Raw genomic sequence first — 18,847 nt, 5'->3', positions numbered from 1 at the left:
CTGATGATCAAAAGCTTCAACGACCAGACCCTCCGTCTTCGTTTGGCAGCAGGGGCGTAGCCAGGGGGGGGGGGGGGGGGGCTTATGGGGCTTCAGCCCCCCCCCCCCCCCCGAAATTTTTTCGTGCTGTCCATGCAACGCCGACCAAAGCGACCCCCGGCGCCGGAAATCACCCTGAATTTTGTCTGGCATGTCTTTTCTACGCTCGAAAAGACATTTAACCAGGAAGATTGCAAACTCGGGCTGGATTTCGTGGCAACGCCCATACACCGGGAATCACATAACGCCAAGCAGTCCCATCCGAGCACTAAGTTTCAAGGGCGCTTTGATGGTGAGCGGGCTCGCCGCGGCATCTCACTGAGGCCACGGAATCTATGGAGCGCATGGATATCAATTGCGAAACTTTATGGGTATAAATCTCATAAGCTGTTGATGTTAAAGGTGCATTGACATTTCCAAAGTTGTGCTTTAGATGTTCAATTGCGGAACTTTGTGGGTTTAATGTTGTTATAAACATTTGACCCCAAAGGTCTATTGACTTTTCTAAAGTCTTACATCCGAACATACAACGAGACAAGCCAAATCAACACACTAGCAGACGAGTTGACAAAGCAGGCAGCGAGGTCCAATGAGACGAAGCGTTGGGGTGGTTCATTTGTGCCGTCATGTCACATAAAAAAAATATCAACATTTTTTTTAACCTACGCCAGAACATCCATGTCAAGACACTAAAGCCAGCCAAAGTAACTACGTTCTTATTTATTTTTTCTACTTTGACTTTTATTCGCGAGAACACATTGACCCTCTTCAATTTTTTTTTGTTTTTTTTTGTTCTCGCTACCCTACCCGCGGGCTTCCAGAGCCAGCCAGAGCGCATACGTTTTTCTCGTATGGCCCCGACCACCGTGCGGTGCACTTCGGTGCGCGTTCGGTTTGCTCTGGCCGAGTGGATTTTCACCTGACAGAGTTTTGGACACTTTCTGGCTAGCAGACGAGAAAAAAAAAACAATGGTCGCTCGCCGCCATCAGTGTGGGGACTTGAAGGATTGCACCACATTCCTTGAGCGGAACCTTTCCGGAAAGTCTTGTTTCGCCGCTGTAGGATACTGAGCAGTATGCGTATGGTTCTCAGTGGACCAAGCGTCTCATGTTTTCTTCGGTATTCCTTTCGTAGCCCCATTAGGTGCCCGAAGTAGGCATTCAATTCTGGCCAACATACTTTCCTATGCGTTTTTTTTTTTCATTTCGGTGCCTCCGCCTCACAGAAAAAAAAATACATTGTTGCGGCGCAGCGAATTGTCGCATGGTGAAAGTTCGATTTTGATACTTCTTTTGCGGAAAGTAATGGGCGATGGGACGCTTCAGTTGCCGGATACGTTTATTATATGATTGCGAAAGCAATTATATGGACTCTCCAGGCGCATTCCGGCCGTCGCCGTCGCCCTCATGTTTCGTATAAAGTCCAAAGGTGATAACATCGTGATCACGCGCTGCATGCTGTATGTGCGAGTGAAAGCGTAGGAGGGGAGGTGGAATGGGTGAGCCGACGATGGTGGCTGTCTTGTGTGCGCAAAGGAGAAAAGCGGGGAGCAAGCGCGCCGCCTTCCGTCGCGCGCATTACATCGGGGGGAGTGGATGGAATGGGGGCGGAATCTAGGATTCTGTGAATCTATGATTGTGCAACATGTTTATTTGCCTTGTTTGACGCATTATATACAGTTACTTCTTCTTACATACATAGACTCATTGGATACTTATACGTATACTTAAATATCTTGTTGCGAGGTTTTGTGTATACATGCAGTGAACTTTGTTTCCAGTGATGCTTTTTTCTCCTTTATCAAGCCGTATTTTCGCATTTGTATATCCGATTGTACCTTTGCATTTATAATGTACGAGGGTGAGTCAAATGAAAGTGAGCCTACCCTAACCACGCAATAATGGTTCGGTTTATTATCTGCGAGGCATGTGCGTAGGAGAACGGCATGTCTCATTTACAAAAGTGACACACAGGTGTGGAGATAAATGTTCTTTAATGCTCTCATACAGTGGGCATAATATGGTTGCGTCACATAATGGACACTTCAAAAGTTGAACAGCTCGGTGTCGCGAAGTTTTGGCAGCTGAAGGTGTCTCCAAAACTGAAATTATTCACCATATGACTGCCGTGTACGTTGAACACTTCATTTCATTGACCACTGTGAAGCGTTGGAGCAAACGGTTCAAAGGACGTTGCAAAGACATTCCAAGACCGGGCCAAAACCATCGACAGTGTCATTGAGATTTTTCACTGGCCATTGCATATGTACAAGAATGTAAGCACTGTTCTTGAATGACAAAGTTTCATTAACATATTTGTCCTCAACTTGTTCAGTTCATTGCCTTTTAATTTTTCATATCAGCGGCATGCACTGCTTTCCTGGTTTCGAACTGATATAGTTCTAAAGTTCGTGTGATATTTTCTTTACTTAATAAATAGACAAAAAACATGGAAGCATTGACGTCAGTTATGTTGGGCACAATTTTTGGCACATACGAGTATAATATTTTATGAAAAAATACATATTTTACTTGTATGTACAGTGCGTAGCTTTCAAGAATTCGTTTGCAGCATCTTTTGCAATTACGATGCAGTTATTATTCATGTATTTGATCCCTCGATAAATTGTTTAAGAGGAAGCTTTAGCTCGGGCCCAAGCCGACGCGGCCTATTCAAATACTTGTAAAATGCAGAAACGCTTTTCTGAGATAATCCTGCTAATCGCTTTTATTGAAATTTGTTGCATTTGAGAGAGAAAGTTAAATCCTACTGTCTGTAGAAAACAGAACTTCTGTTTAGGGCCTGAATTTTGTTTAAGATTTTGAAAAATTCGAACGTTTGAAAAAGTAGAAGCAGTACGTTTACAAACTAACAGCTATGCATGAAGAACAGATATTGTGGTTCTGTAAACGGCATTTATTACAACAGACAAAGCGGACAAGTTTGCTGTGTCAATTTGTATCTTACGTGAATTGGTTACGTTGTGTACAATGGTTCTGCAAAAGCCGTATTTCCACAATACAAATTTTTTTTTGAGATTCATGTGCAGCATATTTATTTTTTCCGCTGTAGATGTACTATTAGATGCAATTAACAGAATTGTGATATGTTTTTTCATTGTTGAGTCATGGAGTTTTAAACTTGATAGTTTCGTGTTCTGAAACTTTTCAATTTTGGCCAATGTTTAATAAATAATTGACCACCTAAATGAAAAATTCGAAACCAGTAGTCACTAGAATTAAACTTTTTCTTTTATATGCAACAAACCTCGTCAAATTTGGTGAAGTGGTTGCAGGGAAAAACGAATTCCCCTTCTACATGTACTTAAATAGGAGCACCCGAGCTAAAGCTTCCTCTTAAGGAGCTTGTTCTTAATGAACTTGTTCAGTTCATTGCCTTTTAATTTTTCATATCAGCGGCATGCACTGCTTTCCTGGTTTCGAACTGATATAGTTCTAAAGTTCATGTGATATTTTCTTTACTTAATAAATAGACAAAAAACATGGAAGCATTGACGTCAGCTATGGTTTCGAACTGGCCCAATGTATATATATATATATTTATTTATTTATTTTTTTTATTTCATACATACTGCTAGCCTCCATTTTGAGGCTGTTGCAGGACATGGGAAAATACAATGCATCAAAATAAGAATGACAAACTTATACACTTGTTAGTATTGTAGTTTACAAGTAGACGTAGTTGAGTAATACAACAAAGGGTGTGACCTTCCTGAGTCAGGCCTTAAAGGTTAATGAACAGAAATACAGAAGCATAAGATAAACAACAAAAAAGTACATCAAAACCAAAAATGCGGGGTCTGCAGGCGATACTGGTAAATCAAGATGCGCATTCATAGACATATTTTTCCAGCATAGGAAGGAAATCGTCAGGTGAGCAATTTATGATATCACTAGGCAATGAATTCCAGTCTCTGATTGTCTGGGGAAAGAAAGAATACCTGAATGTGTCTGTGTGGAACCTGTATTCAATTAAATGTTTATGATGTTTAGTTCTAGTGTTTCGCTGTTCAGTGAAAGATACATATGCACCACTGTTTAATTTGTAGACTCCGTTAAGGAGGTGGAACAGAAACTTGAGACGTAAGTATTTCGCACGCTTGTAAATAGTCGGGAGACAAGCTTTATCAAGGAGTTCTGTCGGAGAATCATTACGGTTGTACCTATTATAAATGAATCTATGGCTTTTCTCTGTATTGTTTCTAGGCGTTTTATGCACTGTTTGGTATGTGGAGACCAGCAGGTAATACCATATTCTAGTATAGGACGAACGAATGAGGTGTAGGCTAGCATCTTAGTGTCTGGTGAGGCAGATTTTAAAGAGTGTTTAAGCGAACAAAGTGTTGTAAATGCCTTAGAAGATATGTGTGACACATGCTTGTCCCATTTCATATCAGATGATAGGACAATGCCCAAATATTTATAATCATCGATTATCTTTAATTTTTGCTGTTCGATCGTGTAGGTGAATTCTAGTGGGGTTCTTTTTCGGCTTACTCTCATAAAAACAGTCTTGTCTAAATTGGCAGATATATATATATATATATATATATATATATTGGGCCAGTGGCGTAGCCCCCCCCGAACAAAATTTCTGGCTACGCCACTGTTTGGCAGCTTACCCTACACATGTATTTATTAGTGTTGCTGGGGTCCACTCAAGTCGAAGTTATCAAAGGATTCCGTCAGCCTGCCTTGTGTAGATAAGAGGAGCGTAGCTGTCATTCCGTTTATCCACGGCGTATTGCACCGTTTAAGGAAATTTGGTCAACCTGCGAATGTTAGGGTTGTGTTTTCATCTCTTACAAAATTGCAATGTCTGGGGAGACTAGCCAGACCAGGCCTGTCTGACAAGCGCATGTGCAAAAAGAAACACCAGGAACTGTTTGTTGAATGTGCGGGTGCATTGCTTACAACCTTCCTTGAAAGTGTGAGAAAAACTACACGAGGCAAAGCGGAAGGTGCCTCAACGAGCGTTTACAGGAACACCGGTATATTGTAGCAGAAAAGCGGGGTCAGTTCCTTGACGGTCACTGCAGGCATTCCATGTGCGCTGTTGCCGGAGCGGATGATGGTGACCACTCGATGTGTGCTCCAGCATACAAAGACTGCTCCATGATGGGGAGAGCCCGAGGAAGATTAACTCGCGAAATCATCAAAGTAGAAGTGATTGATAGGCTAGGAAATAACAGTGTTTAAAAACTATCAATTGCCCTTTCCTACCAAGAGTTCGCTCAAGTGCGTAAAGGTAAGGCATTTTTTGCAAACAGCGCATGCATGATCAAGTATGCGGAAAAGTTGTAGACATGCGTAGGTCTTTTGCTCAAAATAAAGATTGTTGTAAATAGCGCCTGTGTGTGTCACATCTCCCTTCTTTCCTTCCTTCCCTCCTTGTCTTTTCACGCACTATAAGCGTCACGATGTCATACCAACAAGCCCAAATCACTTCATTACAGTGTTAAGAGAGCTACAGTTGTTAGCCCAGACAAAAATCTTGATTACTAAGGATGTCACGCACCCAGTTTAGGACAATGGCGTTAAGGTTTAAGTGCGAGGGTTTCAGTAGAAGGCGTTCGTTTAGTGACTACATTAAACACTTTCTTCAAATTTAGAAAGAGTGCGTTCTGCTTGTTTTAAGACTGATATTGTGGAAACATTGCATTGGCTACCAAGAAAGACTAGGCTGTGACATTCTGCAGCCACGACACTCTGAGTGTGGTGTTTCTAGTTCCCGGTATAAACTGGCTACGCTACGCCACTCTGTTTGGGAGACATCACTGTCACCTAGATTATCGACCACCCACACAGTGCTACATTTTGGCTGAAGACCGCTATTCTGCAAGCGTTGCCTAAAATCAACGGGCACTATCTGTTTCGATCATGCAGCTATTAACAAAGTACAATAAAACAAATTTAAAGGGCTCAAAATGATTTTCTTCAACAGTTCTGGAAAGCAGGGGTGAGAGCGAAAATGCGAGGTGTTCGGAACGAATATATTGAACATTTTCGAAATTTCGTTGCTATTTATTAAATTTTTATTATCGTTTCAAATTCGTCGTGCACACAGTAACAAGAAAGTCCGGGAGCCCTTATTGGCGTTCCTACGCATAAAGTTCACCTTCTACATATCGTCCCTGCCAGCCATAGCACCCGTTACATTGTGCTGTACACTAGCTAATTTTAAAGGCTTTTTTTGCGTGGAGGTGCGCGACTATTTATGTGAGTCACCTTGCCGCGCACCTTATTAGACAACCAGGTATAACCAGCCAATCTGTGGACGCGAAAACAGAAAGCATGAATTCAATTCACTTTCTTTATTTCTTCACGGTGCTGTCAGTCTGTAATTTGGAAGACGTGCTGTGATCGCGTATGCTCCTGAATGAATGAGTCTGCAGAACTTATTATTCCAACGAATTCTTCCTACCGAGTCCCACGCATGCTTCCACCAAGAGGCAAAGTCTCTGAAGTTCCTCCGATACCCGGTCAAAAAATCCGTCAGGGCTATCTTAATGGACTTGTAGAATTCTTGAAGGTCAGTCAGGAATTCTTACAGGTACTCTCCCAATACCAATAGGATTCTTAAAGGTCAGTCAGGAATTCCTACAGGCACTCTCCCAATAGCAATAGGATTCTTAAAGGTCAGTCAGGGATTCCTACAGGTACTCTCCCAATACCAATAGGGTTCTTAAAGGTCAGTCAAGAGTGTCTATATGCACCCTCCCAATACAAACAGGGCTCTTAAAAGTCATGTAAAAACTCTTACAGGCAACCCTCCAATGCCACTAAGAGTCTTGTCGCTTATTGGAGATCCTTTACATGTAGCTTTTGTACACCAGTAGGGCGCTTAAAGGTTAGATAGATTTCTACGGGCATCATGACCGTCCGAAACGAAAACGTCCGCGCAGCCGATTAACCGAGTTGAACGTGTAAAACCTCATGAAAAATCTGCAGTAATCGAAACCGCGATCAGTCTTTGTTTAGTGCTTTTACTTTTATTTAGCCTTTGTGGTGCCGAAATCGGCAGATGCATGAGGCAACTAGCAACCGAGTGGCTTTCCGCAGTACATCGGTGAATGGTATTTCTTCACCTCATGTTAATTACGGTTACACAATAACATGAGTTGCGCTACCTAGCTTAAGAGTGTCGAGGAGAGCAGAAACTAATTTCCGCTATTTTAGCACAGCTACCGCGTGAGTATATTATGTATATATAGTATATATAAGCGACATCACAAACTTGGGCCAGTTAGAAGCGGAATGAAGGCTGCGCTACAATATTTTTCGGTGACTTGTCATCAACTCATAAGCTCAGCGGGTGATTAAGATCTCGTACTCTATTTTTGTGGCTGCCGAGCAGTACAACATGCATCTATGCGTTGCTCTTTTGCACCGTGCACTGATTTCATCAATGTAACGACAAAACCGAACTGGTCATGTCGAGTGCAATTAAAGCTTCAATTTCCTTAATTTTGTTTGTCCTGTTAAAAATGGAGTGTGGAATGCGCACATGCCTGCCTACTGACTGGCATACAAGCTGCCCAGGTGGCACGTCAGGTTGGGCCAACGTTGGAAGCATATTGGCACTTCTTGGCCCAATGACGGCCTAAGATTAGCAGCGTGGTTCCAATACTGGCAGTGCCATTCTGGTTCCTGGCCCAATGTTGGCCTAAGGTTAACAGCGTGGTGTCAATATTGGCTGTGCCATTCTGATAGAGATCCAACGTTGGCCCACATTACACAGTCAGTAAACAATATTGGCTGTGCCATTCTGATAGAGATCCAATGTTGGCCCACTTTACACAGTCAGTAAACAATATTGGCTGAGCCATTCTGATAGAGATCCAATGTTGGCCCACTTTACACAGTCAGTAAACAATATTGGCACTGCCGTTCAACAAGGCGGGAATTATTGGACCGACTTTCATATGGATTTGCCAATATGGGTTACTAGTTGGATTTCTTTCGAGGACATTGGCCCGTAATAAGCTAATTTTCGCCTTGTCGGCTTTTAGTGCTCTACGACTTGCTGAGATTGAACAACGTGTTTTGAAAACTAACGCACTGATCACAGGCACACTGCGCAGGAACCAAAAATATGTTCTCCCATGTCAACTCCATGAATAGTACACCGCCATTATTGCACTTCTCCTTTACCGAAATGTGTCCCCTAAAGAGAAAAGCCAGTGTACCACGTAGCAAGCAGGGGAAGTCGCATAAATTTAGCCGCTGCTTTATTGATCGTGAATAAGAACTTGAGCTTAACATAAGAAGCAACGGTATTGCGAATTTGCCTGCGCATTGTATTTTTTGCATGTACGCTCCGCGGCTTTAATGGGTCAAGATTCTGAGGAGAATCGAGAATTACAGTGCCTCAGAGCTGATGGAACCGTTTTATATTGCATCGAGAATGAGCGCATATGCATTAGTGAAACTATTGTTTGTTTGTTTAGCATGCATGGCATGTTGCGGCGACATCATGCTCCTATTCTAATATATTTGTTTGTTCGTGCATGTGTAGTAAGCTCCTTGTATTAATGCCCCTGACAGAAAAAAAATTAATTGCACGTTTTGGCATTTGCGTGTCAACAACCTCTTGCATTGCCTTTAGTAGGCACGGCGCATTCCGGATTTTTTTTTTTCGGCCTAGCTTTCCGTCCTTCAGCCCCCCATTGCCTCTCCCCCACGCACCCAGGTGAGCCTGGTCAATGCTATCAGTCAAGCGTTCAGACAGCCATAAGCTGCTGTGTCGAATTGGGTGCTCTCGGAAGGATGGGGGAATGCCGCGGGGTCACTATTGTCCTCCTTGTCGCCCTCCATCGCTGCCACCCCAAAACCCGGTCGGGCTAGGTTCAGCGGCGGAAAGTGGCGTTTACGCCGCATTCTTCGTTCACCCTTTCCTTTCGCTCTTTCCTTCTATGCGTCGCTAGCACGCCGACTGGGTGCAACACCGCCTGAGTGCTTGCCGTCCGTTCTTGCCAGCGCACTCCTCTCGTGAAAAATGCTCGCTTGCGCTCGTCATTCCTACTGAGACGCCTACATATTGAAATACGCAGCAATATGGCCACGAATTTTTGTGAGTGTTAGAATTAATATAGGCGAAACAACAATTAGAAAAAAAGTCGGCGCTCGTGGCCACCGTCTTCGATGTGGGATGAACTCGGATACAAAGAAGCATGGATCATACAATGGTGAGTGCATTTGTTTTGCGCATGTTATAAGTTTTATCAGAAGCAATATCACCCAAGCTATATCACCCAAGCAATATCACGCGGTATATATATTACTGAAACAGACCTGGCTAATGTAGAGTGCCTGTAATTAAATAGCTCTTTTTATTTGCAGTCTTTGAATAGTGCCTGGAGTAGAACCACGTGTAAATCTCTGTGAATTTCACCCCAATTTCAGGACTATGATTTTATCAAACCACGCGTGCGGCCTGATCCTGCTAGTGATACCGAGGAACCGCGCTTCTTCTCACTGGTATAGGTCAAGCATTCTTTAAAACTGATGGTAGCGCTAAAAAGGAACGGACACACGAAGAAAAGACGACACGACGACGAAGAAACGTGTTTCTTCGTCGTCGTGTCGTCTTTTCTTCGTGTGTCCGTTCCTTTTTAGCACTACCATCAGTTTTAAAGAATGCATCACCAATTAGCCCAGCACCAAGTTTTATTGAAGGTCAAGCATCATTTCCAGCTGACAGTATTTCTTTCTTTTCGTATAATAAATGCTTCTTTTACTAGTGTTTCTTGACGGAACTTCTCGGTTTCCACATTAAATATTTCGCACGAAGGCCGCATTGTGTCTACACAGTCTGAAACTAGGCTTTTTGTGCTGCAGCAGGTTTTGCTGCAATTTTTAATTTTAAAATGTTACGCTGACTAGGTGTGAGCTGTAAACAAAGCGGACGGATCCTGCGCATTTTATGTCTGTTCTAAATATTACGTTAGACCTTGTACAAGGTATGCCATATATGTCGAAATATCAAGAAGTGTTACCTGACAAATCTCTTGCAAGAAAGTTTCTTGATTCACCCCTTCGAACTCTCTGCTCAGACTTATAATATTGTGTCAGTATGGCTATTTTTCAAATGAAAACTCTCCCACATTCATTTGTCATACCAACATCTCTGACAATGTTTCTTTTCATTTTACAGTGCAAACATTGCCTCCAAGTAATGGTGAAGTCGCTATGGGATATGGTAGCAATATCAACGAAGCCACTGCGTTATCGTGGTCCTCGGGGGCCTGATAAGCCCGCTGTCATCCAAGCACTGACAAACCTGCCTACCGACGTCAGCTCCCTGCCCTGAAACCCCTGGCCAGCCCACCGTCCTCGGCACCTTGCCCAATTCCAATCCTGAGGGCAGTGCCTGTAAATAAACTGTTTGAAGTTAACCGAGCGTCACCCATCTAGGTCCACGAAAAATGCCTGTTTGTGAAAATGTATTCGCAAATAAACTGTCATAAACGTCAATTTCAGTATTCTTTTATTATTATTTGCAATCATATATGACTTCTGCTTCTTGACATCTTTTTGTCGAGCTTTCCTAGCTACTATTGAGGAAGACGGAAAGGCGACAATTGCTACAAAAAATGCCGCTAGCAAAATGTTTGCGGTAAGAATATGTGCGTGCTCTAAAGCCAGCATATCTAGAATATTCGTCATGCAAAGGGCATTGGTTCAAAGCTGGCATTAAGAATGGCAACGATATGGCTCAACACTGGTACTACGCTGGCAGCACGATGGCTGCTGCATTGGCATAACATTGGCCCAATCTTGGCTTTAACGCTGGTCCTACGATGGCTGCTGCATTGGCATAACATTTGGTCCAATCTTGGCTTTAACGCTGGGCCAGCATTGGATTGGGTTGCACTTTGCCAATATGCCAACATTGGTCAAACATTGGTACTAATTTCTGCCAGCATTGGGCCATGGTTGGACCAATGCTGGTGTGCTGCCTGGGGAGACGCACAACAAGAATGTTATTCCTTCAGCCTGCGTAGGACTAGCTGTGCCAATATGTCTTAAAATTGATGCAATCATGCATTTGTGCCATTATTGGACAAACTAATAGGGACCGATAGATTGGTAGACCAGTAGACTGGTAGAGACCAATAGACTGGTAGCCCATCAGACTGGTAGACCATCAGACTGGTAGACCATCAGACTGGTAGACCATCAGACCGGTAGACCATCAGACCGGTAGACCATCAGACTGGTAGACCTTCAAGGTCCGAAATTACGTATAGCCATCAGACATGTAAGCCAGTAGCTTGATGGAATTTTTGACTGGGTAGGTTCACAACACGGCCTCGCTGACATCGTCCATTCCACCAGCCACGTCGCCCGCATCCCTCTGCTCAGGTTCCGCGGCCTCGGTGCCTTCAACGGGCTTCCCGACCGAGTTCACCTCGTCGTTGACTTTGGTGCCGACAACAGCTGGCTGCGCGACGGTCCCAACATCAATAGAGGCGGGCGCTTCTCCTTCGACTTCGGTGGCATCGCTCTTGCTGGTAACGGGGGCATCGCCTTCGGCTGCTGGCAGGACCTTCTCTTTGACTACCGTCTGCTTGACTACCTCCTTCTCAACCACAATCGTTTTAATGGTAGCTTCGGCTGGTGCTGGGGCCTTTGTCGTGATTGTTGGGTTGAGCGGCACGCAGCTTACATTGTAAGCGTAGTCGCAAACGTTGAGAGCGTCGTTGAATAGTAGGCCTGCCGGACACGGCATAAGCACGGGAAGTCCCTGGGGGTAAGCGGGAAAATAGGACATTTCACGAAGACATTGTTATTTTGGCGTGGAAGTGATGCCGTCTGAGCCGATACAATAAGACTCGCTCCGAGAGAAACACGCACTACAACATTCGAAATATGGAATGGTTTAGGAATAGTGCTTTAAGATGCACTCCCCCGAAAGCTAGGAGGCTATAACGTAAAACTATTCCAAACTTTTCTATTCCAATTTTGCAATCAGCCTTCCGCGATTGGTCAAAAACTTTTTGGACTCCCCCCCCCCCCCCCCCTTTCACCTGTCTGTCACGCGACGTCACTAAAACCGCGATATCTCGCCATCTGATATAACGTGTACATACGGATTATGCATGATTTGACCGAACAAAACAAAAATGGTTATTTCTGATTTGACACCTCTTCGCCATTAGCCCTCGGCCATTGGTGAAAAGATTTCGGGCTATGCCCACTTCACCTTCCTCTCAAGCGACGTCACAAAACCGCAAGAACTCACCGTGTCAAAGTGACGTGTACGCGATAAAGATGCAATAATATGCCGAACAAAACTGAATTTTCTTCTGAATAGCCGCAGGGCGCACATTTCCGAAAGGAATAAAAGATGGCTGCCACTGATCACTCAGGCATTAGCTACTCGCACCAATCGAAGAGCATGGGTTTATTTGCGCGTAATAAAACTTTCTACGTGGCCGTGCAACATTTTCTAGCACTTTCATCCCGTTTAGGACCTCGTTCGCTCGACCTCGCTGAGGATCCGTTTTAGCGTCATTCTTAAGCTTCCTTTGCATGCCGCCGCGATTGTCGACGAGCCACCGCAAGGTAAGTAAGGGAAAGTGGCCCAATCGCAGACGACGGCACCAAGCTCATCATCCGGTTATCGATTTTCAGTGCAGTGGCTCGGCCCTATCGAATCCCTCTCCACTTGAGCGTGCTCCTCGCCTCTTGTGAGCCAATTGGAGAAGACAAGCCACTCAGTGTATTATTATTATTATTATTTGTTTTGAACACATATACACATATACACAGGTATTAGCAAAGGGAAAGCGAGGAGCAGGCTGGCAACTGCCACCGGAAGGGGCACAACGCCTGCCTACTCTTCTCAAGGGAGGTGACAGCAACACAGAAATAGAAGATCGGAAGGAGGGGAGCAAAAAGGAGAGAAGAAAGGAGAGCAACAGGACACTGCAACAGGACAAATCTAAAGACTAAAGTTGAACTCTTCAGCCGGAATTAAAATGATGCCGCGTCGAACAGCCTCCACAATTATCAACCACATCCATGGCTAGTTCGCTATACGGCTAATTGTGTTCTCCACGATGAGACGCCAAGTAAAGCTGCACGTAATCACCGTTTCACCGTTAGTCGGTTTACAATATACACTATAAGGTGTTTGAACCCGCCAGTGTAAGCAATGTTATTCGCTTTTCAAGTAAACAAAAGTGACCTCTTTGAACGAGTAAAGCGTTTGATTGGTCTGTTCAGAGAACCAGGCGGGTGAGCGCCCGATGCTTGCGTAGGCGGTTATGCAAATTTGACGGCAGGAGATTGGAATAAAAACACATTGGAATAGTTTTACGTTAGAGGGCCCTCAGTTACAGGTCCCAACAGCATGACCGAGTGTTCACAGGAGCGTGTATGATGTAATGTAAAGCATACGTGCTGGCTAACTCGAAGCGCTGTGAAGTGTTTCAAGCTCAGGTAGTTAAGTTTCTGTATTGGAAAGTTTATGGGCTGAATAGAATTGAAGATTAAGCCTAATTAATATGTGCATGTCACACATGTCACAGAGCCGAACTTACTACATGTTACACATCTCATATGTCGCAGTATTTTCACTGGTAATCTAACGTTAGAAACGCTCGCGTACGCATGACATGGAACAATAATGAACATGGCGAAAGTCTTCACATAACGCGACTAATGTGTTGAGGAAACGCGTGGTAGACAACGCAAACTGTTGCGAATTTAGTCGACTGTCCGAACTAGCCCATAATTCTATTATGGAGCTTAGACACAGGCGTAGAAACGAAATGGTTTTGTGCGTGCGAAAGTTGCACTACCAGTAAAAATTTATAATGACGCTGCTTGATACTCGGCATGAACAGAAACTGTGGCTTAGGAAACAAAGACAAAGGAAATTGATTTAGCTAACTGGGAGAAAGTGCGCATGCACGATAAAGTTTTCAAATGCTTTCACTTTATTTAGAAGCAGTGCTTTCTTAATAGCGAACATCCTGAGCAGATGTTCTTGATTTATGTTCCACCAGCCAGTAGTTCACTCCTTCCTTAGGAGTGATTATTAAATGCAATTCACCGTAGTGCATCACAATATGCGCTACATGAGCAGAGTTGCGCAAAAAACATGCATGAAAATCCAATACAAGCATATCAATACAAAATTAACGGTCACGTGGTCTGTGAGGATTATACATGTTAACTATAAGAAAGAGTGGAAAAAAGTTTTCAAGTAGAATATTTCAAAAACGTTAATTACAAATTTGAGCACTAGTTTTACAACGCAAACCATGAAAAACGTTAATTCCCGTAGTAATATTGACTAAAGCATGTAGTTGAAATAAAAAAGTACAGGTATGAGTAAAATCAGTATAACTACAGGAATGATCAAATGAAGTAACGCAAGCATATTTGGAAGAAGACCAAAATGTCTCGTTATAGATCTTGCTAGATTCCATGTGAGAAAGTACTAGCAGGCAGTTCACAGTTCAATATTTCTAAGTGCCTTAAATAATACATCAATTGTTGAACTCGTCACCTCATCTGCAGGCAGTACATTCCAGTCGGAGATAGTGCGAAGCAGGAATGAGATTTTAAAGGTTTTTGTTTTGCATCAGGACTCGGCCATTTTTTCGGGGTCGTAAGAACGTATACTGCAGCATGCTACACGTTCGATGAGCGTTCTTTGTTCGATTTCTAACATGTCGTGGCATTATTGCTAGAGAAATTTTAGCATCTTGTGATACCACGGCGTTTTGAGTTCCTATAGCAGGGCGGTTTGCAAAAGCGCCAAATGTAGTCAGTGAAAATAAACCTGCCTGTACACTTTACCATTGCGAAGTGTTAGTGTCTGTCCAAAGTCCCATACAGACGCCACATAGTCTAATATTAGTCCGATAAATGCTTTGTGCGCTTAAGTCGTATATCTGGCGTAGAATCGCCCAGTAATCTTCTAAGGAAGCCCAATTGTTTCAATGCCCTTTTCTCAGCATACGCTAAGAATTAAATTCTGGGGTTTTAGGTGCCAAAATCACGATCTGATTTTGACGGACGCTGTAGTGGGCGACTCCGAAAATGTGAACCGCCTAGAGTTCTTTAACGTTCACCTAACTCTGAGTAGACGGATGTTTTCCCATTTCGCTCCCATTGAAATGCGGCCACCGTGGCCAGGATTAAATCCCGCGATCACGTGGTTAGCAGATCAACACCGTAACCACTAAGTAACCACGGCGGATTTTTCATATACGCTACATGTTCGTTCCATCGCAGGTCAGATCTGATAATTACTCCTAGGTACTTACAGCTATGTGCGACATTCAAGGGTTGACCGGCTAGGTTGTATGTAAAATTTAGGGGTTTATTTTTCGCGGGTTACTGTCATCACCATAGTCTTTCGACTATTCAGAGACATTTGCCACGCGGAGCCCCACTATTTTATTTTGGTCAATGTATTGTTCAATAATGCCTTATCTCGTCCCCAAGAAATTTCTTCATATAGTACGCACTCATCTGCGAAAAGCCGTATTTCAATAGAGATGTTCTCAGCAATGCCATTTATGAAAAGCAAAAACGAAAGAGGGCATGGAACAAGAGAACAGACCCCGGATGAAAAGCGGGCTTCAGTGGAGTGGAATTGTAGCTAGTGCCGTGGATATTCGCACTCTAGACTCGGAATTAATTTTTGTGATTTCTTTACTAGAGTCGCTCTATTTTGTGATTTCCTTTTGCTCAACACTGTATTTCCAATTTATTTGTCGATTTGTTCAGTTGGAAACGTTGTGTTGGAAACAGATTTGATTCAAGGCTAGCTGCACCTGCCACGTTCGGTGGAGGCTGGGGGCAATGTAAACAAGAAGGCTCATGTACAGATGTTTCAGAGTGTGTAGAACAGCGGTTGGTGCATTGAAGAAATATGCACCTGAAAATAACTTCCGCAATGGAGGATGGCTACGTATGATCGCACTTCACTTGGGAAAATGTGTGCTATGATGATGATTACGATTATCATTTTTATTGCATTTAGGTTCACCCGTACGAGGGCTCCGTGGCTGCTCCTGTGTACTATGAAAACATATTATTATTATTATTATTATTATTATTAACCCAGTTTCATGTGAGCGCTTCTAGCACCAGCAACAGGCCCATTAGTACTGCTGTTCTCTGACAGTATCGGTGCAGCACACCTGGTTTTCCGAAATTTAAGGATATGAGAATTAAAGAATTCCCCTCACCACAACCTAGCGAGAGAAATGCTATGTTATAAACATCGATTATTGTCTGCCCCGAGCACCCGCCGTATACCTGTTGGCACACGAAGTAAGAGGAGCAGTCGAGCGGGTTGGCGATAAAAGTGGCATTGGAGTCCTTGTAGTCCACGGGCGGGCACCCGGAGAGCGCCTTTGCATTGCCCAGCGATACCAGGGACAGGGTGACCAGGGCTACCGACGAGAACATGACAACACGCTGTGCCAACATGCTGTTTAGAAGCGCAAGGGAAAAAAGTACATGGTTAGGTTAGGCTCTTACAATCGGCGAAGGGCTAACTAACTTGAGTTGAATATAAACAGTCTCCTAATAGTCTCTCACTGACCGCCTTCCGACGATGCTGGATTGTTTATTATACGTTCATTGTAAGCCAACATTCTCATGGTAGGCACTGCTGGATAAACAGGGCAAATATTTCAATGCTGCTCGTTTTCGCACTTCAGATGCGAACATGCGCTCTTTGTGTCAGATAATGGTAATATCGTGAACAGAATGGGCGTGTTACATATCCTCCCTCCCCTCCCCGAAGACTTCATTCGGCAGTATAGTTGACAGCAAAACTTACTCGAGCGAATTACAGGCCCACCACACGTTACGTTAGAGTCAAGGGGTCGCGCGTTAAGTTAGAGCAACTATAACATGACGGCTGCCGCCGTTGGTAGAAGTGCATTCCTCTGGTGTAATTGAACAACGTATCCAAACCCTTCAGAACTAATAAATATTCACCGAAGCACCGAAACCAGAGAGGCTCTTACTGTATTTGAATGCCACAGCAGCAGGTACATTTAAATGTCAAATTTCGCAGCGTACAAATATCCTAAAATCAAGTTTTACATGTCTCGACGGTGGGCAAAGGAATCAACAGGAAGAAACAAAGCGTTAATAATGTGAAAAACTGCACTTAGAAAGAGCAAAGTCCTTAGCAAATACTAGAATATTCCGTGAAACAAATTGGGGCTACCATTCACGGGGAATTTGGCACGCTATAATGGGCTCATTAAGCAGGCGTCATCCAAACGAAACGTCGAGCACAACAACGAAGGTGGCCAGCTGATGACAAGAGTTTTTGCGAACAGAAACGTTGGCGCGCACAGCTACCGGACATATCCTGATCCATGTTTAATTAGTATATGAGTATACACTCTTAAAAATATGTACAAATGTACAGCCTTTAGGTCGTATCTTGCTACACAACAATAATCGTCATCTGTCTTGCTTGCGTTTCATTTCTTGAGAACGTTGCGTTTGCTTCTTTACTGTCGAAAATGCACTGTCGGGCTGATAACACGCTAACAGCGAGTCGCACACGTCTGAAGGCGATGACAAAGCGTTTCTAAGGCAGATGAGTTGCATTGAATATAGTCGTGGTTTATTTTTCTTATTCACCTCGGTACTATATATCATCCATTCAATTTTGATGAACATGCATTTATTGAGATTTAAAATAAAGAGTAAATTCCAGGGTTTGACGCGAGAAAATCTCTATGAGGCACGCCATGCCCTAGGGGGGGGGAGGGGGTGACCCTTTAATTTTTTTGATCAAATGGGGCTTTCTAACCTGCACCCGATGCATTGTACACCCATGTTTTTGCATTTCGATTCCACCGAAATGCGGCAGCCATATCTGGTATGTGATCCCCGGGTTTAGCGAGATGACATAAGCCGGTTGTAGGCACGTGGGAAAAACTGGAAAATTGTACTGAACACATACTGTTATCCACAGCACCATTTTGCACTGAGTACGCTGTAAGGGCCTACTCGCTTCATCAACTGAGCTTTAGCTGCGCGTTAGAGAACTACAGGAGGCCTAATATGACCTGGGGTTCTCCACTACGGCATCCCTGACAATCAGATCTTGGTATTGGCACGTAAATCCGCAGAACTGAATCAAATTCCAATCTTGTATCGAGTCCTCTGTCTCTCTGTGTAGCACTCAGAATGGTCGGCCTCTGTGAAAGTAGCGCCAATAGACTGTATCGCACATATCTCCAGTGGATTACCGGTTATACTCTTGCCGATTGAGAAAAACCTGCGCACTGCACGCATCATTGCCGCGCATGCCGTGTGTCAGTTCCCGTTAAGATTAGGAAGCAAAATTATTTACACTCACCTGAGAGCGATATCGCTGAGACTGCTATCCGTTTGGAAAAGGCTCCTGCTGTTATGCAGCTGAAGCTTCAGCACTGGGCGCTTTTTATTCACCTACGTGACGTGAGGCAGGCATCGGTCGTAAACGCAACCGCTTGGCTCTTGCGCCAGAGACCCAATAAAAGGCATCGTGTGACAAGTCGGTGGGCTCGGAAGCTGCAATCTGGAGCAATATAGATCCACTGCGTAGAAATGCGCTGCAAGAAGAAGGCATTTACTGCTTTCGCTGTGCTAAAGTCACAGTAGATAAACTCGAATGCTCAATGTCACGGGTGATACCGATGCTCAGTATATGCTACGGAGCACGTGCTGAAAGCGTTTCTCTTGAGGGCTTCTCGGGAGGGCGCAAGTGTTCCTACTACCATAGCCCGTTATAGCTGCGGCAGAT

The 18,847-nt window shown here is 43.9% G+C and overlaps 1 protein-coding gene across 1 annotated transcript; it reads right to left on the bottom strand.

The window, feature by feature from the left end:
• Positions 1-11,337: 11,337 nt before the first annotated feature.
• On the bottom strand, positions 11,338-18,578 carry LOC135900141 (chondroitin proteoglycan 1-like). The gene is made up of 3 exons (XM_065429582.2): positions 18,422-18,578; positions 16,348-16,522; positions 11,338-11,809 (listed from the first exon to the last, which is right to left on the bottom strand). The coding sequence occupies exons 2-3, from the start codon at positions 16,519-16,521 to the stop codon at positions 11,363-11,365; spliced, it is 621 nt and encodes a 206-aa protein (XP_065285654.1). The 5' UTR covers position 16,522; positions 18,422-18,578; the 3' UTR covers positions 11,338-11,362.
• Positions 18,579-18,847: the final 269 nt, after the last annotated feature.

This window comes from Dermacentor albipictus, chromosome 4 (assembly GCF_038994185.2).
Source record: "Dermacentor albipictus isolate Rhodes 1998 colony chromosome 4, USDA_Dalb.pri_finalv2, whole genome shotgun sequence".
Classification (NCBI taxonomy): domain Eukaryota; kingdom Metazoa; phylum Arthropoda; class Arachnida; order Ixodida; family Ixodidae; genus Dermacentor; species Dermacentor albipictus.
The sequence above is the reverse complement of the archived record's forward strand: the minus strand, read 5'-3'. Positions and strand labels throughout refer to the sequence as shown.